Here is a 16,797-nt window from a genome sequence, read left to right as displayed (position 1 = left end):
AGTCTGGTTGGCATCATGCTAGCATCTAGAACCTGGTGGTTGGAAAGAGAGTTAAGATACAAATCCAAACAAATTGTTGACCAATCATGGACCTAAGGGCTGGAATAGTGCTGATGAAGAGTTGGGGGGGGGGGGTCCTCTATTTTGTAGATAGCTAGTAGGCATATTTTAGTTAAATTTTTTTTTTTCCTTTTTTGCCCCTGAGCCTAAAATCTGATATGCAGACAGACCCAAGTTGTTGTCTGGGGAGATGATGTCATTCATGGCTGCAAAGAAGACCAGAAAGCTGGATCAGGGAAGAGAGTAGCTCCCTAATATGGGAAAGGCATATAAATATTGTTGACTGTAAACCTCATAGATTTGATGTGATCTGGGGCCCATATTCAGCTTACGAGCCTATGTGACCTCTGCATCCCTGTAGATCTGAGCTCACATTCTGTGGTCATGAGTAGGAACATTCCATGCTGCCCCAATATCGACCCATCTTCCTCAGGTGTAGCATAGAGTATGTTGTCCAGCCTCCCTTCGGAGGATGAAACATTGTCTACCATTGTTTATCCAAGTTGAGGGCAATGTCCTGTGGGGGCCCACAAAGGAGTCTGTTGTGTTGTTCCTGATAGAGATGACCAGTAACAATGGAGAGAGGGATTTATTCGAGGTCTAGGCCCATTAAGTCTGTTTGGGAATCTCAGGACTTCCTGATTAGGGACCCAGCTGATGAGGTGGTCTGATAGTGACTAAAGAGTTATCATTAAAGTATGCCAGTCTCTTGCTCTTATTCAACTTTTGCAGTCCTTGCTTTGATAAGGTTAGCTTTGGAGTGAATGAGAGAACTGTAATAGGAAGTAGGTGAGGAGGGTATCTAAGTCTAAGTAGACACTATTTCATTATGAACTTGATAACTGACTCACTACAGACTATTGTGTATTTTTGCTCTCAGGTATATATTTTCCCTAATTTATGGATACATGTGAACATATGCTCTATCTTATAGGACCTGGTCTATACCTGGGTTTTGGGATTTTCTTCGGAAGTGAACCTTTTGGAATGGAATTAGAGAATACCAGGAAAGGTCTTACCTGAGTAATAAGGGTGAAGGGTTAACATTCCACTGGATACAGTTTAAAGTGAAGTATCCTGAGGTGATACTCATTGCGTTGATTAGGTTGGGATCAGCGGATGCAATATCATTTGGTATGACTTGAGAGAAGCATGCAGGAAAGTGAGCCCCACCCCAGAGGTTCCAGGACTGGGGGAAATATAGGCTCTATAGAGGAAGCGGGAGGTTCCTGGTGTTTTAGGGTTTAAGAAGACAACAGATAGTTATTACTATAATCACATTGTTTGGCAATTGGGTTAACTTTGAAAAATTCCTTTGTTAGGATTTGCTGTATCATACACACCAGCACCATATTTTATGTCCTTTGACATTATATGTATATAGCTATGCCACCGGTTGCTTCTGTTTTCCCTGGACTAAGCTTTTAAGAGGGTCAACATATCAAAGACTCAGCCTATGTATTAAAAAGACTCGGTTTGTGCTTTGAAAAGTTTGAGACATTCAATCAGTTTTTCCCCTCTCATATTACTTAAATAGTGATTTATATGACTACAAATTAATAGGAGTGTACATAAACACCATTCCCACCACCAAATGACTGGGGACACGGGAATTATATAGACACCAAGCGCCAGCAGTAACTCAGATGGCCAAAAAAAAGAGGGGGCAGATGTAGGGAGCTAGCTCACCTGATAGGGCATCTGTCTTGTCATAGTGGTGACCCAGATTTGAGTTCCCAGCACACCACATGGGAACACTGTGGCACTGAAGGAATATTCAATGCTTTGGTATCTCTCCATGTCTCTATCTATATCTGTCTACCTTTTTGCCCAAAGCAATGAAGTTGTGCATGTGTGAGACCCCAGCAAGACACATACACACAGTGATATATATTTCTGTACAAAAAAGGCTTAATAATTGTATAATAAAAAGTGAAATATTTATCTGTAGATGGTAAAATTATGTCTTCCTTTTTATGATTTTCTGTGATTTAATTTTTTTACAATATACATATGTATTTTTTCTATAATGCCTATATTATAGGAAAAGATGAAAACACAGTATCTTAGAAAAGCTGCCACTTCTTACCAACTGCACTGCTGTGACCCCACACAACTAGGCTGTTGCCACAGCCCCCTAACTGCCTTGCTTTTTCATCCTTGCTTCCATCCCAGGGCTTCAGACAGAAACCAGAGAGTTCCCTTTAGGAAAAAATTTTAAAAGTTCATCAGTACACAACAGACTCTCATGCTCGAGGCACCAGAGTTCCCAAATTTAATCCTTAGTACCTAGTACCACCATAAGCCAGAATTGTGCAGTGCTCTGGAAAAAAACAGAAAAAAAACAAAACAAACCATCAGATTATTTTTCTGAAAAGCCCACCTCACTCGTAGTGAGGCCAGAATCCTTACAGTGGAGTCCAAAGAGAGTCCATGCGAGCCGGGCCTCCCTTCCCTTCCAGAGTCACCACTGTTTTCACACAGTAGCTTCTTACTCATCCTCAGGCATAACAGTGCCTCACATACACTCACCCCAGCCCCTCAGTACATGATGTTCCTTTTCTCTGAACTACAGCTCCCTCAGCTCTCTGCTTTGTCGGGGAGACTTTCCCTAATCAGCCCACCTAATGGAATACCCCTCCCCCTCACCACCACCATACTCTCCCCCTCCTTTCCATTCCATTTTCCCAGTGACCCTTAGCTTGTCCTTATTTGTCCAGTATGTATCTGTTTGTTCTCCTTCCATTTGTATGTAAGTAGCTTAGGTACAGGGATTTGTTTTGGTCGTTTCTGTATTCCAGTCAGCTTTCTGTCTCCTTTGAGTTGCTATTCTGTCAATTGTTTCTACTGTCTTAAAATTCTATCTTCCTTGTCTCTTGAGTAATTTCTCATCCATTAGAATATTCACTCTGGGGGAGCCTGGTGGTAGCACACCTGGTTGAGTGCACATACTACAATGCTCAAGGACCCAGGTTCTAGCCCCCAGTCCCCACCTACAGGGGGAAAGCTTCACAAGTGGTGAAGCAGTGGTGCAGGTGTCTCTCTGTCTCTCTCCCTCTCTATCCCTCCCTTCCCTCTTGATTTCTGTCTCTATCCAATAAATAAATGAAGATAATAAAAAAATTAAAAAAGAATATTCACTCTGCCCCACACCTATGGACATCTAATTTTTGATAAGGGGCCCAAAGTATTAAATGGAAGGAGGCTCTCTTCAATAAACGGTGCTGGGAAAACTGGGCTGAAACATCCAGAAGAATAAAACTGAACCACTTTATCTGACCAGAAACAAAAGTCAAGTCCAAATGGGTCAAGGACCTGGATGTTAGACCAGAAACTATCAAATACTTAGAAGAAAATATTGGTGGAACACTTTCCCACCTAAACCTCAGGGACATCTTTGATGAAACAGACCCAGTTGCAAGGAAGACTAAAACAAAAACAAACCAGTGGGACTACATCAAATTGAAAAGCTACTGCACAGCAAAAGAAACCATAACCCAAATAAAGAGACCCCTTACAGAGTGGGAGAAGATCTTTGCATTCCACACGTCTGACAAGAGGCTAATAACCAAATTATATAAAGAACTCACCAAACTTAGCAACAAAAAAGCAAATAACCCCACCTAAAAATGGGCAGAGGATATGAACAGCATGTTCATATCCTCTACAGAAGAGATCCAAAAGGCTAACAAACATGAAAAATTGCTCCAGGTCACTGATTGTCAGAGAAATGCAAATAAAGACAACACTGAGATACCACCTCACCCCTATGAGAATGGCAGACATCAAAAAGGACAGCATCAGCTAATGCTAGAGAGGCTGTGGGGTCAAAGGAACCCTTCTGCACTGCTGGTAGGAATGTGAATTGGTCTGTGGAGAGCAGTCTGGAGAACTCTCACAAAGTTAGAAATAGACCTCCCACATGACCCAGTAATTTCTCCCCTAGGTATATATTCTAAGGACTCCATAACACCCAATCAAAAAGATAATGTGTACACCTATGTTCATACCAGCACAATTCTTTTTTTTTTTTTTTTTAACGAATTTGAGTTAGATCACTTAAATTCAGTTCCGGATGAATGCATCATTGACAACATTGGTTAAGGTTAACTCAGACAACTGAACCAAGCAATTTCTTAAATTTTATTTATTTTATTTTTGAGAGAGATGCAGAGGAAGAGGGGGAGGGGGAAGAGAGAGAGAGGGAGACACACACCAGAGCACTGCTCAGCTCTGGCTTATGGTGGTGCGGGGGATTGAACCTGGGACTTTGGAGCCTCAGGCATGAAAGTCTGTTTGTTTAACCATTATGCTATCTCCCCCGCCCACAATTAAAAAAAATAAAAATAAGGACAATAAATTTCCAGATTGAAAAAACAAATAGCCAGCTTTTGACTTTACCTGCCAATGCTTCTGCTGTATCCTGGAATTTCTCAAAATGTTTTAGTTTTACTCTAGAATCAAAAACAAAAGTTGTTATGAGAAGATACTGATTCTGCAAGTCACATATGTAGGAAGCTTTCGTTATATGGGACTAGGCCTCAAAGTCAGATTTTCTCCCCCATCTCTATATTCCTGCCTTCTCTTCCTTTGAGCTAGTGAGTGGTGATTAGAGAAGGGTAAAACAGTGAAAAGATTTCCTACTGCAGCTAGCCCAATCTGGAGGCAGGCTTGGTGCTATGGTCTTTCCCTTTTATAAAAAAAACATTCTATATGGGAGTCATCCGGTAGCGCAGCGGGTTAAGCACACGAGGCGCAAAGGGCCAAGGACCGGCTTAAGGATGGCAGTTCGAGCCCCCAGCTCCCCACCTGCAGGGGAGTAGCTTCACAGGCTCTGTCCCCACCTTCCCCTCCTCTCTCTCTCCATTTCTCTCTGTCCCATCCAACAATAACAACATCAATAATAACTGCAACAAAACAACAAGGGCAACAAAAGGGAATAAATAAAAAAAAATTTTATATATATATTTATTTTTCCTTTTGTTGCCCTTGTTTTTTTACTGTTGTTGTAATTACTGATGTCGTCATTGTTAGATAGGACAGAGAGAAATGGAGAGGAGGGGAAGACAAAGACACCTACAGACCTGCTTCACCGCCTGTGAAGTGACTCCCCTACAGGTGGAGAGCTAGGGCTCAAACCAGGAACCTCACGCTAGTACTTGCGCTTCGTGCCATGTGACCAGCACAATTCTTAATAGCTGAAACCTGGAAGCAAACCAGGTGCCCAACAACAGATGAATGACTGTGAAAGCTGTGGTATATTTACACAATGGAATACTATGCAGCTATTAAGAACAATGAACCCACCTTCTCTGACCCATCCTGGAGGGAGCTAAAAGGAATTATGTTAAGTGAGCTAAGTCAGAAAGACAAAGTTGAGTGTGGGGTGATCCCACTCAAACAGAAGTTGAGATAGAAGAACAGAAAGGGAAACTCAAAGCAGAATCTGACCAAGTTTGGAGTAGGGCACCAAAGTAAAAATCTCTGGGTGAAGGGTGAAGGTAGACGTTCAGCTTCACTGGGGGGTGGGGGGGAGGGGGAGGGACACAGACTTTTGGTGGTGGAAATGTTATTAATATACACTCATAGCCTCACAAATTACTATTCAATTTATAAGAGGGGCAAAATGGATCGGATGTGTCAAACTTTTTGTTGCATAGACATGATTCCTTCAAGTCCATCCAGGATGAGGTGAAGAAGGTGAACACATCATTTTTAATAGATTAGTAGTAGTCCACTGTTCCACTCTGTGTGTGTATATGTGTGTGTGTGTGTGTGTGTATATATCAACTTTCTCAGCCACTCATCTGTTGTTGGATACCTGGGTTGCTTCCAGGTTTTGGCTACTATACATTGTGCTACTGTGAACATAGGTATACACAGATCTTTTTAGTTAAGTATGTTGGGTTCCTTAGGATATATCCCCAAGAGAGGAATTGCAGAGTCATAGGGTAGGTCCATTTCTAGTCTTTTGAGAATTCTCCAGACTGCTCTCCACAGGGGTTGGACCAACTGACATTCCCACCAGCAGAAGGGTTCTTTTGTCCCCACAACCTCTCTTAACCTTTTTTGATGTATGACATTCTCACAGAAGTGAAATGCTATCTCACTGTTGTCTTTATTTGCATTTCTCTGACAATCAGTGACTTGGAACATTTTTTTCATGTGTCTGTTTGGTCTTTGGGATCTCTTCTTTTTTATTTTTTATTTATAAAACAGAAATATTGACAAGACTATATGATAAGAGAGGTACCTTTTCACACAATTCTCTCCACCAGAACTCCGTATCCAATCCCCTCTTCTGATAGCTTTCCTATTCCTTATCCCTCTGGGAGTATGGACCCAGGATCATTATGGGGTACATAAGGTGGGAGGTCTGGCTTCTGTAATTGCTTCCCTGCTGAACATGGTTATTGACAGGTCGATCCATACTCCCAGCCTGTCTCTCTCTTTCCCTAGTGGGGCAGGGCTCTGGGGAAGCAGGGCTCCGGGACACACTGGTGGGATTGTCTGCCCAAGGAAGTCAGATTAGCATCTGACTATCATCTGGAACCCGGTGGCTGAATTTGGGATCTCTTCTTTGAGAAGAGTATTGAACAGAATATTCTCCATTTTTGGATGGGATCTTTTTTTTTTTTTTCTGAGTTTGGTGAGCTCTTCATACAGTGTGGTTATTAGGTTTGTCCGATTGTGGTATGTAAAGATCTGTTTGTCTCAGTCTCATTGCGCCTGCCATTGTTTAGATCATCATCATTGCCTGCCTTATGGTGTGGTCCTTAAGAGCACAGATCCTGAAAACAGACGGCGTTGGTTCTAATTTTGGATCTGCCAATTTTTATTAATTATTTATTTATTGGGGGATTAATGTTTTTTTTTCATTCAACAGTAAATACAATAGCTTGTCATGCATAACATTTCTCAGTTTGCCACATAACAATACAACCCCCACAAGGACCTCTGTCCTCCTTTTTTTCTAGGACCTGTACTCTCCCCCCACCCACACCAGAATCTTTGACTTTGGTATCATACACCAGCTCCAGTCCAAGTTCTGCTTAGTGTTTTCTTCTTTTTTATTGTCTGTTTTATTTATTTATTTATTTATTGGACGACTAATACTTTACGGTTGACAGTCAATACAATAGTTGGTACATGCATAACATTTCTCGGTTTTCCACATAGCAATACAACCCCCACTAGTTCCTCTCCATTGTGTTCCAGGACCACCCTCCCCTGCCACCCACCCGAGTCTTTTACTTTAGTGCAATATGCAAACTCCGGTCCAGGTTCTGCTGAGTGTTTTCTCTTCTGATCTTGTTTTTCAACTTCTGCCTGTGAGTGAGATCATCCCATATTCATCCTTCCGTTTCTGACTTACTTCACTTAATATGATTTCTTCAGGCTCCATCCAAGATGGGCTGAAATGCCTTCTTCCCTGTCTAAAACATCTTCACTCTGCCCAAGTTGCTTTCAGAAATGATCATCTGACTGCATTATTTCCTTTTAAAAGTGTTTGTGGCTTCCCCTGGCCTGACCACCACCTACATATCCCATTCATCTCCACTGTCCCTCTTCTCTCACTCTGTCATAGCTAGATTAAATGATTGGAAATTTACCACGTCAGTTGTGATCTTGGGAACCATGGCTTCTTTGCACATTCTGTTTCTTCTGTTTAAAGTGTTCTTCTTTCCTGATTTTATCTGAATGTTTACTAAGCTTTCAAGGCAGTATTTTCTTTCTTTCTTTCTTTCTTTCTTTCTTTCTTTCTTTCTTTCTTTCTTTCTTCCTTTCTTTCTTTTACATCGTAGCCAGGCTTACTGAAAGTCAGGTATAATAATGCTCTTGTGGCAGACCTAAGACAAATAATATGTGCTCTTGAGGAGAAGACTGTCTAGTAAGGGGATGAGAAGGGTTTGAAACATTAACGGACTGGGGACTGGCAGGTGGCTCAATTGGTAGAGTCCACATATTACCATACATGAGGACCAGGGTGTGAGCTCCAGGCCACCATATGATAGCACCTGCAGGGGGAAAGCTTCATGAGTGACTGAGTAGTGCTGCAGTGTCTCTCCTCCTCTCTGTATCTCAAAAATTAAATACTTTCAGAATGTGCAGGCACTAACCCTGGTGGCAAACAAAGAAGGAGGAGGAAGAGGAGGATGAACATTGAGGCAGCATCCCTGAAAATGCTAAGCAAAACATACAATCACACAGCATATCAGAGAAGGGGAAGAAATAATGCACCACTCCCTAGCCCTCTGAAAACTTGATTTTTTTTTTTTCCTATGTGAAGTTCATCACTCCACGTGGTTTTGCAGTTATCTAGTCATCATGATGTTTTGCAGTATCTATGTCTATATCTGTCTGCTCACCACTACCGTGCACTCCATTGTGGTGAAGACGAACCTTTCCTTTTTCTGTAAGGCCTTGTATGATTGGCCCCAAGCAGAAGCTCAATAAATGTTGTTGAATTAATGATCAGCGGTTCAAGAACTTACTAAGATTCTGATATGCCTTTCTTCAATTTCTTCAGGTTGCAGGAACTAGTTGATCGTGTGCTAGAGCGTTTTCAGGCATCTGGACTAATAGTGAAAGATTGGAATAGCGTGAAACTCCATGCTACAGTCATGAATACTCTGTTCAGGAAAGACCCCAATGGTAAGTTCTCCATAGGACTGCAGTACAGTTTGTGATCAGGAAGACCTCACAATGTCCCTGGGGTTTGAACAGATTGGGCTATCCAAGAATCCAGTGATACATCTTCTTTTCATATTTTTGACTTGTTTTGTCGAGCGCAGTATAAGTGGGCAAAGACCACATCTAACCCAGGGCTGCTGCATTCTCTTTTACTTTATAAAAGGTAACAGATAGAAAAGGAAACTGTCCAGGTCAATTTTAGGCAAACTGAATTGCTATTTTCATGTGGTTTTTGCCACATGCAGTTATTGGAAGTCTTTTTTAAAAATTTTATCTATATTTATTTATTGGATAGAAACAGCCAGAAATTGAGAGGGATGGTGGTGATAGAGAGGGAGAGAGACCAAGAGACACCTGTGACACTGCTTCATCACTCATGAAACTTTCCCCCTGCAGGTGGGGACTGGAGGCTCAAACCTAGGTCCTTGCACATTGTAACATGTGTGCTCAACCAAGTGTGCCACCACCCGGGCCCTGGAAGCCTTTTTGTGAAATGAAGAAAGAGAAAAAGAAACATTAGTTGGTGAAAGTAAATGTTAGATACCAACTGTTCTCAACTAGGGAGAGTTTTATAATTGCCTGGAGACATTTTTGGTTGTCATATAGTCAGGGACCTATGGGTGGGTTGCAGCTGATACCTAATGGGCAGAGGCCAGGGATGCTGCTTAATATCTGTAATGCTCAGGATGTCTGCATTCCCCTCCCCCAGCTAAGTATTATTTAGCCCAAAATGTCAATAGCACAAGATTTGAGTAATTTGTGTTAGGATAATAGTTTTTCCTAATAGAATCTGAGTTTTCATATAAAATTGCCTTCTTGTTTTAACCCTTGACTTAGAGTAGTCTACAGTTCAAAAGGAATACTTCTTTTCTCCCCATCCCCACGCTGTATTTCAGCATTTAGTCTGGAGCCAGTAATTCAGTTTACACACAGTCCCTCCCCTTGAGACTTGCTGCTTAAAACATGCCAACACTGGGGGTGGGGGCAGTAGAGTATGCACCTTACCATGTGCAAGACTCTGGTTTTTGAATTTGGAGACCACTTGGGAGGCACCATAGACAGCATGGGGGTGGCAGGGCAGGGGATGGATGCTCCATGGATGGTAGAGTACTGGTGTGCTATCTCTCCCTCTGGGCTTTACCTCTCTCTTCCCTGAAGGGTGACAAATAGGACTGAGGCAGCCATTAGATGTGCCAGGCTAGCTTCGCGGGCGGGAGAGAGATGACCAGGAACTCATGGCTGAGTGGGAACGCAATCCCTCATTTATTAATCAGATACATCACCTTTTATGCATCTCTTCACCGGAAGTGGCAAGGGGAAAGGAAATGACTAGGAGAGGGGGCGGGGCAAAAAAAGAGCACAAACAGAACATAGAAAGCTTCCATCTAACCAGTGGGGATTAAACCAATACCCTGCAGGCAGGGTGGGTCTCAGGCAAGACAGTGACTATGTAAATAGACCACAACATCAAGCAATGCAGCAGACCTGGCATAATGAACAACATAGATGGTGTCATCACACACGTGTGAGGCCCTGGGTTAGTTCTCCATTTCCAGCAAAAGAGAAAGAAACACACACACAGGTACACACATCCCACACACCACCTTGTGACTCAGGAGGTGGAGCATACAACCTGTGTGTATGAGACCCTGTGCTTAATCCACAGCATCCTGTTTCCCTGTCTCACAAAATTGAATAACAACTAGAAGGTGGGTCACCTGGCAGTGTGTGCGGCTTGTATTCAAACCCTAGTACCACATAGGAGTGTTGCAGTACTGGGGGAAGCGCCCATACTGGGAAGGCTTTTGTTTTCTTCCCCTTTCTCTCTCTCTTCTCTTCCCCGCCCCCATTTTCTCTCTGAAATTTAAAGAAACAAAAAAGAGTCTAGAGGGCAGGGGTATGGCATAATGGTTATGCAAAGAGACTCTAGGACCAGTGAAATTGCAATTGTATATTTCAGGCAAAGGTGCTACAAAAATGCAAGAATGTGGCAGGACCTTTCTACCATCCGAGTAGTTAGGAGCTTTGTTGATGTACAGTGAGCACTTGGACTATTTGAATGGATGACATTTATATTGGATGAGCTGATGACTAAATGCTTGTTTGCTTAGCTCATAGCCTAATGTTATCCTCTCTACATAGTGCCACTTTCCATAATCCTCAAAATTTTGCTGACCTATTTATTTATTTATTTTGGAAAGAGACAGAAGTGGAAAGGGGAGGGGAGATAGAGAAGGATAGAGAAATAGAGACACGTACATCACTGCTTCACCACTCATGAAGCTTCCTCCCTGCAGGTGGGAACCAGGGGCTTGAATCTGAATCCTTATGCATTATAATGTGTGTGCTCAACCAGGTGCACCACTACTGCCTGGTCAAAATTTTCCTGATCTATAGTTCAAAATAAAAATAGATCTCATAGAGATATCCAAGAGAAAACAAACAGATAAATAACCTAACTTCTACCTAACACTATCTTTGGGATATTTACAGCTGAAGGCAGGTACAATCTCTACACAGCAGATGGCAAATATATCTTCAAGGAAAGAGAATCATTTGATGGCCGAAACATTTTAAAGGTCAGTATGAAGCAAAATGAATTGGAATCCTTTGGCACTGAGTCCTAAGTAAGAACAAGTTGTTCTCTTTTTAAAAACAAAAGGTATTTTTCTCACTTTTCTCATGCTTCCCATAGAGGATCTCTGATTGAAAGGGCTGTTTTTTGTTTGTTTTTTGTCTTTTTTTTCTGTCCTCAAAGAAAATGAGAACTCCTTGACTCTAAGACTATGATATCTCTAGATTTCCTGAAGTTGATGAATTAAGAAACAAATATCCCAACTACTCGGATTCATAAGTAAAAGTTAATTTTTCCTGGTGAGTTTTACTCAACATCTTACCTCTGAAGGTCTGAATTTACATTTTTTAAGTGAAAAGGAATTTATTTTCTTCTTCCAATATATATGTTTTCTTTTTGCCCACAAAATGACTTTCCAAAATTGCTCTACAATTTGCTATTTCTCAGGAATATGTCATGCTTTACAAAAGTAGGTGGTCTGTTTCTGACTCTTGAGGTTTTGCTTTCTGAGTGTTAAAGTAATCAAAGGGCTCTCCAGGATTGCATTTATCTTTCTCTTGCAGACATATTCTGTAATATTCACAAACTATATCCTATCCTGTTAAGATGCTATTGTACCGCTGAGCAAAGAAAAACACAAGTTGATACCAAGGAAGAGGGCTTTTTTTTTAAATTCTTTAAGCTATCCTCTAATGATTTAGGTCATATATTTTAAAGGCTATGGGAGGGTTTTCGTTTTTTGAGCTGTGGAGAGTATATATAAAACTTAAGAATAAGCTTTAGTTTGTAAATGCTTTTCCATTTTCCTTCCCTACCCCATCCTCCGTCCCTTTATCTTGCCACCTGACAGCTTTCGCGTCTAGGGCCTGATGTGACCCTATTGCCTCTAATTAATGACATCACTCTTCAGTTGCTACAAGCTTCTTACCTCAGTGCCTAACAGGCAAGGATAATCATTCACTTAGGCAGGCATTCCTGCTCCCACACACAAAATGATGTTGCTTCCTCCTTCTTGATAATATTGTTCCTCTTTTTGAGTAGTTTACTTGTTTTCAAAATTAACTGTGGTAGCTTCAGGTTTGAGTGGCAGGCTGCAAGTAGATCTGCTTTATTGTTCTCAGGCCACAGCTTCAATGATCCGAATCTGTTCCCTCCTCTATCTCATTTCCTGGGGCCTTTCCAATAATGGCATTAAGTACTTTGCTTCTGTTGTTGTTGTTGTTGTTGTTAATTTGATTTAGAAAAGGAAAATAGATTGAATGGAGACAGAAAGCCCTCAGACTGACTCACGGCGACTTGGCTCTTTTAGAATCAGTGCACGAAAAGTATGTAGAGGCAACCTGAGCACGAGGTGCTTTGACCTCCCTCAGAGGGCGACTGCCCAGAGCTCATGTGGTGGCTACATAGACAACATAGATCTCTCACTTGCTCTTTGATTTCTCTCATTCTGTAAAGTCAGTTTTCCATTTAAAGATCGTTCGCCTTAAGATCTCCCAAATCATCCGAGCAGCAACATCAGTGCTGCTCCCCCTAGTGTTGATAAAGGCTTCCTGTGTCAGTCATGCCCGCCCAGTCAGCGTTAGAGCTGAGGCAATCTAGGGATTGGGAAACCATTTGTTTAATGCAGCTTCTCACTTTAATGTCTAAGGACACACGATCCATTGTGGTTAAAGGATTATCACAACTTGTTAGCAGAACAAAAATATTCCAGTGCTGGGGAGATAGCTCAGTGGTAGAAAATAGGACTTACATGCATGCCGTCCCGGCTTTGCTCCCTAGGACCACGTTTCCAGAGCTGAGTGTTGCTCTGGTCTCAGTTGCATGCTTGTGTGTTCTCTCATCCCCCACCCCCACCCCGTGTGTGTGTGTGTGTGTGTGTGTGTGTTAAAAGCAAATAAATAAATGCTTTAAAAAGAGCGAAAATATTCAAAATTCACAAATGAGCATTGCTTCTACTACTTTCCATAAAGACATGCCATGTTTAGATCGAATTCATTGGATATTTGAAACTGGGCATATCTATTGGAACTATGAGAATGTCTGACTGTCCAATGAAAGTTTGTTTCATAAATGTTGAGACAAAAGATGTCCCAATGAGTCTAAAACTGGCTTGTAAAGAGTTAGACTTTTGAAGTGATGATAATACTAATACCAACAGAAATTCTTATTTTTAATATTTATTTCTTTATTTTCCCTTTTTGCTGCCCTTGTTTTATTGTTGTAGTTGTTACTATTGTTGTTATTGATGTCTTCATTGTTGGATAGGACAGAGAGAAATGGAGCGAGGAGGGGAAGCCAGAGAGGGGGAGAGAAAGATAGACACCTGCAGACCTGCTTCACCGCCTGTGAAGCAACTCCCCTGCAGGTGGGGAGCCAGGAGCTTGAACTGGGATCTTTACACCGGTCCTTGTGCTTTACGCCACCTGCGCTTAACCACTGTGCTACCGCCCAACTCCCACCAACAGAAGTTCTAATTGACTATATACCATCTTCCAGACCATGTGTCCTGCAGATAATTGCTTTATGATACTGTCCCTACATGCCAGGGGCTTCCTGTCTTTGAGAAGTACAGATATTACAGTACAAAGTCAAAAGTAAGTTGTAAATATAGAGAAGTACCTTTGAACAATAGGTATTTTATAACAAAATGTCTTTTTGTATAGTATCCAGTATTTTACTTTCTAATCATTAACTCCAGAAAACATTTTTTACCTTTGTTCAATCAAAGGAATAAACTTTTCTTTGAGAACAAAGGTAAGTTATATGCCTCCAATAATTATTCTCCAGACACACAAAAGGTAATAATTATATTTGTGAAGTATAGCAGCCCACCTTTTGGAATTACCATGAATGAATGAATGAATGAATGCATCAATTAGAGCATGAGGACCCATGGCCCTTGTAAATGTTCAAAATACAAATATAAAAAAGGTTCAGAAAAACCAGTAGGTTTTTTTTTTTCCAGATAAAATTATGTTTAGAAAGAAAAAAAAAAAAACACGGATTTCATTAACAAGCTAGGACCTGCCTTGGAGCAAACAGAAAGAGTAACTGCACTGGTTGTTAAGGAGCTCAAGCATATGTGTGCAGCATATTAACAACTACACAGGTCACAGGTTAGGAGTACTTGTGATGGAGAGCGGCCTTGGAAAAAAAATCAACTTCATCTACTATTCAGAGAGAAACAAAATGAAAAAACAAGTCATTGCTCATTGCTGTAAGAATTTAAGGAGTAACATCCAATTGCTTTTCTACTCCATGAAGAGAATTAGCCCTTTTGGCTTTGTGTAATATTATGTGTCCTGGGTGCCTTCATAAAAAAAATAATAAAATAAAAAACTAATAACTTTTGGGGATGGAAACAGCATTTTTCCTTTGGTGCAGTTCTTTTGAGAGTAGTTAGAGAGGTATTAGATGAGTATCTGGTTGTTCCTAGTTAAGATAAATTCGTTTACCCTTTAAAGGACTTTGGAAAAACAGATGACAGCTAAGAATCATCTTGGTGTTTTTCAAAACAGGGAAGGAATAACTACATTTATTTATGATTATCTTTTATAAAAACTGACCACTCTGAAAGGAGGTTATATGAGTGAAGAGAATCCAGGCCAAATGAATAGGGTGATGTCCCCTTAGAGAGTACCCATTTCTAATCAAAGAGGAACAGACATGCTGTTAGTTTATTCATAGGGCAGTGATAAACTTGTAATTGACATCTTGCCGACATAATGACATACTGCCAGGAAATAAGTGCTTCCCCACCAGCTAGAAGTAGAGTGATCATTAACTGTCAGCTTCTCCAGAGAAGTCATCAGGCAGTCTGTTAGGAGGACTTAGGAATGGCCCAAAGCAGTAGACTTAGTATTCTAGGACTATCCTCTCAGCAGACTGAACAGGGATATAACAGTAGCTGTTTAAAAGCATGATTCCTAAATGCAGAGTGAAGAAGAGTCACCGAGCCCGAGATCATACTCAGCAGTCAAGGTGACTTGGTGTGAGTAGGCACAGTGAGATATTTGGGAGGGAATAGAAAGGACACTGTGCAAAATGTCATTGTTTCAGACACTTAGAAACTCCCAAAAAACTACAACAATAAAAAAACAAGGGCAACACAAGGGAAAATAAATAATAAATAAATAAATATAAAATAAAATAATTTTTAAAACTCCCCCCCCACAATTTTTTAAAATAAGTATGCCAAGTAAAAAGGTGATGCATGTATGCATTTTTCATTTTGTATATAGGAGTCTTTAAATGTAGAAAAAGAAACTTTCCGTTATTGAATTATCTTAATGTGGGGCCCAGAGGTGTGTCAGCTTATAGAGCACATGCCTTACTAAAGTGCGTAAAGCTCTGGGTTCCACGCCCAGTTCCACATAGCTGCGCGGCAGACAGCACCAGAGGAGGTGATTCCATAGATGGTGGGTTAGTGCTTTGGCCTCTCTCTCTCCCTCTCCCTCTCCTTCTCTCTGTCCTTCCCTCCCTCCTCTACCCCCTCCCACAAGTATATAGAATGGGGAAAAATGGGCTAGGGAGGTTATGTGGTAGTGTTGCACATCTGTGTGTCCCTTGATTTATCCCCCGCCACCTTGTAAAATATATACAGAAACTACAGAAAACATACATGTACTGTTTAACAAATGGGCACAAGATGGCAGGAGTAACTGTGAGTAAGGTCACAGAGTAGAACATGCTCTCCATGTCTCCCTGGCCCACTCTTTAGTCTTTGCACTAAGATAACAAAACCACAGTTAAGTTACTAAACACTGTCAATGAAGAGGAGTACTATGCATGGTTACAATTTTTGTTTTAAAGTACTAGAAAAACATCAAAGAAATGTATTAATTACATTTTTTCCTTGGGAAAATAGGTGAGATTGAGAGCTATGCAACAGGTTAAGCTCACATGGCACAAAGCGCAAGGACCGGCATAAGGATCCTGGTCTGAGCCCGCAGCTCCCCATTTGCAGGGGAGTCGCTTCACAAGCGGTGAAGCAGGTCAGCAGGTGTCTTTCTCTCCTCCTCTCTGTCTTCCCCTCCTCTCTCCATTTCTCTCTGTCCTAACCAACAACAACAATAACAACTACAACAAGGGCAACAAAATGGGAAAAATGGCCTCCAGGAGCAGTAGATTCGTAGTGCAGGCACCAAGCCCCAGTGATAACCCTGGAGGATATATATATATATCTATATCTTTATTATGGGCCAGGTGGTGGTGCACCTGGTTAAGTGTATGCTTTACAATGCTCCAGGAGTTAGGTTCACGCCCCTCATCCCCACCTGCAGTGAGTGGTGAAGCAGTACTGCAGGTGTTTCTCTTTCTTTCTCCCCCTTTATATCCCTCCCTCTCAATTTCTCTCTGTTCTATCAAAAAAATAAATAAATAAAGTTAAAACATTATCTTTATTTATTGAATAGAGAGCCAGAAATCAAGAGGGCAGGAGGAGATAGGGGGAGAGAAAGAGAGACACC

The 16,797-nt window shown here is 41.3% G+C and overlaps 1 protein-coding gene across 5 annotated transcripts in view; it reads left to right on the top strand.

The window, feature by feature from the left end:
- Positions 1–16,797, top strand: part of ASCC1 (activating signal cointegrator 1 complex subunit 1) — a 116,929-nt gene that overhangs the window by 67,411 nt on the left and 32,721 nt on the right. For all 5 annotated transcript variants that reach the window (XM_007539425.3, XM_060202135.1, XM_060202344.1 and 2 more), the window contains exons 8-9: positions 8,591–8,715; positions 11,248–11,333. In XM_007539425.3, the coding sequence (XP_007539487.1) occupies positions 8,591–8,715; positions 11,248–11,333 (211 nt within the window). The remainder of the gene's footprint in view (positions 1–8,590; positions 8,716–11,247; positions 11,334–16,797) is intronic.

The sequence above is a fragment of the Erinaceus europaeus genome, chromosome 1, assembly GCF_950295315.1.
Source record: "Erinaceus europaeus chromosome 1, mEriEur2.1, whole genome shotgun sequence".
Taxonomy (NCBI): domain Eukaryota; kingdom Metazoa; phylum Chordata; class Mammalia; order Eulipotyphla; family Erinaceidae; genus Erinaceus; species Erinaceus europaeus.
This window is presented reverse-complemented; position numbering and strand designations above follow the sequence as displayed.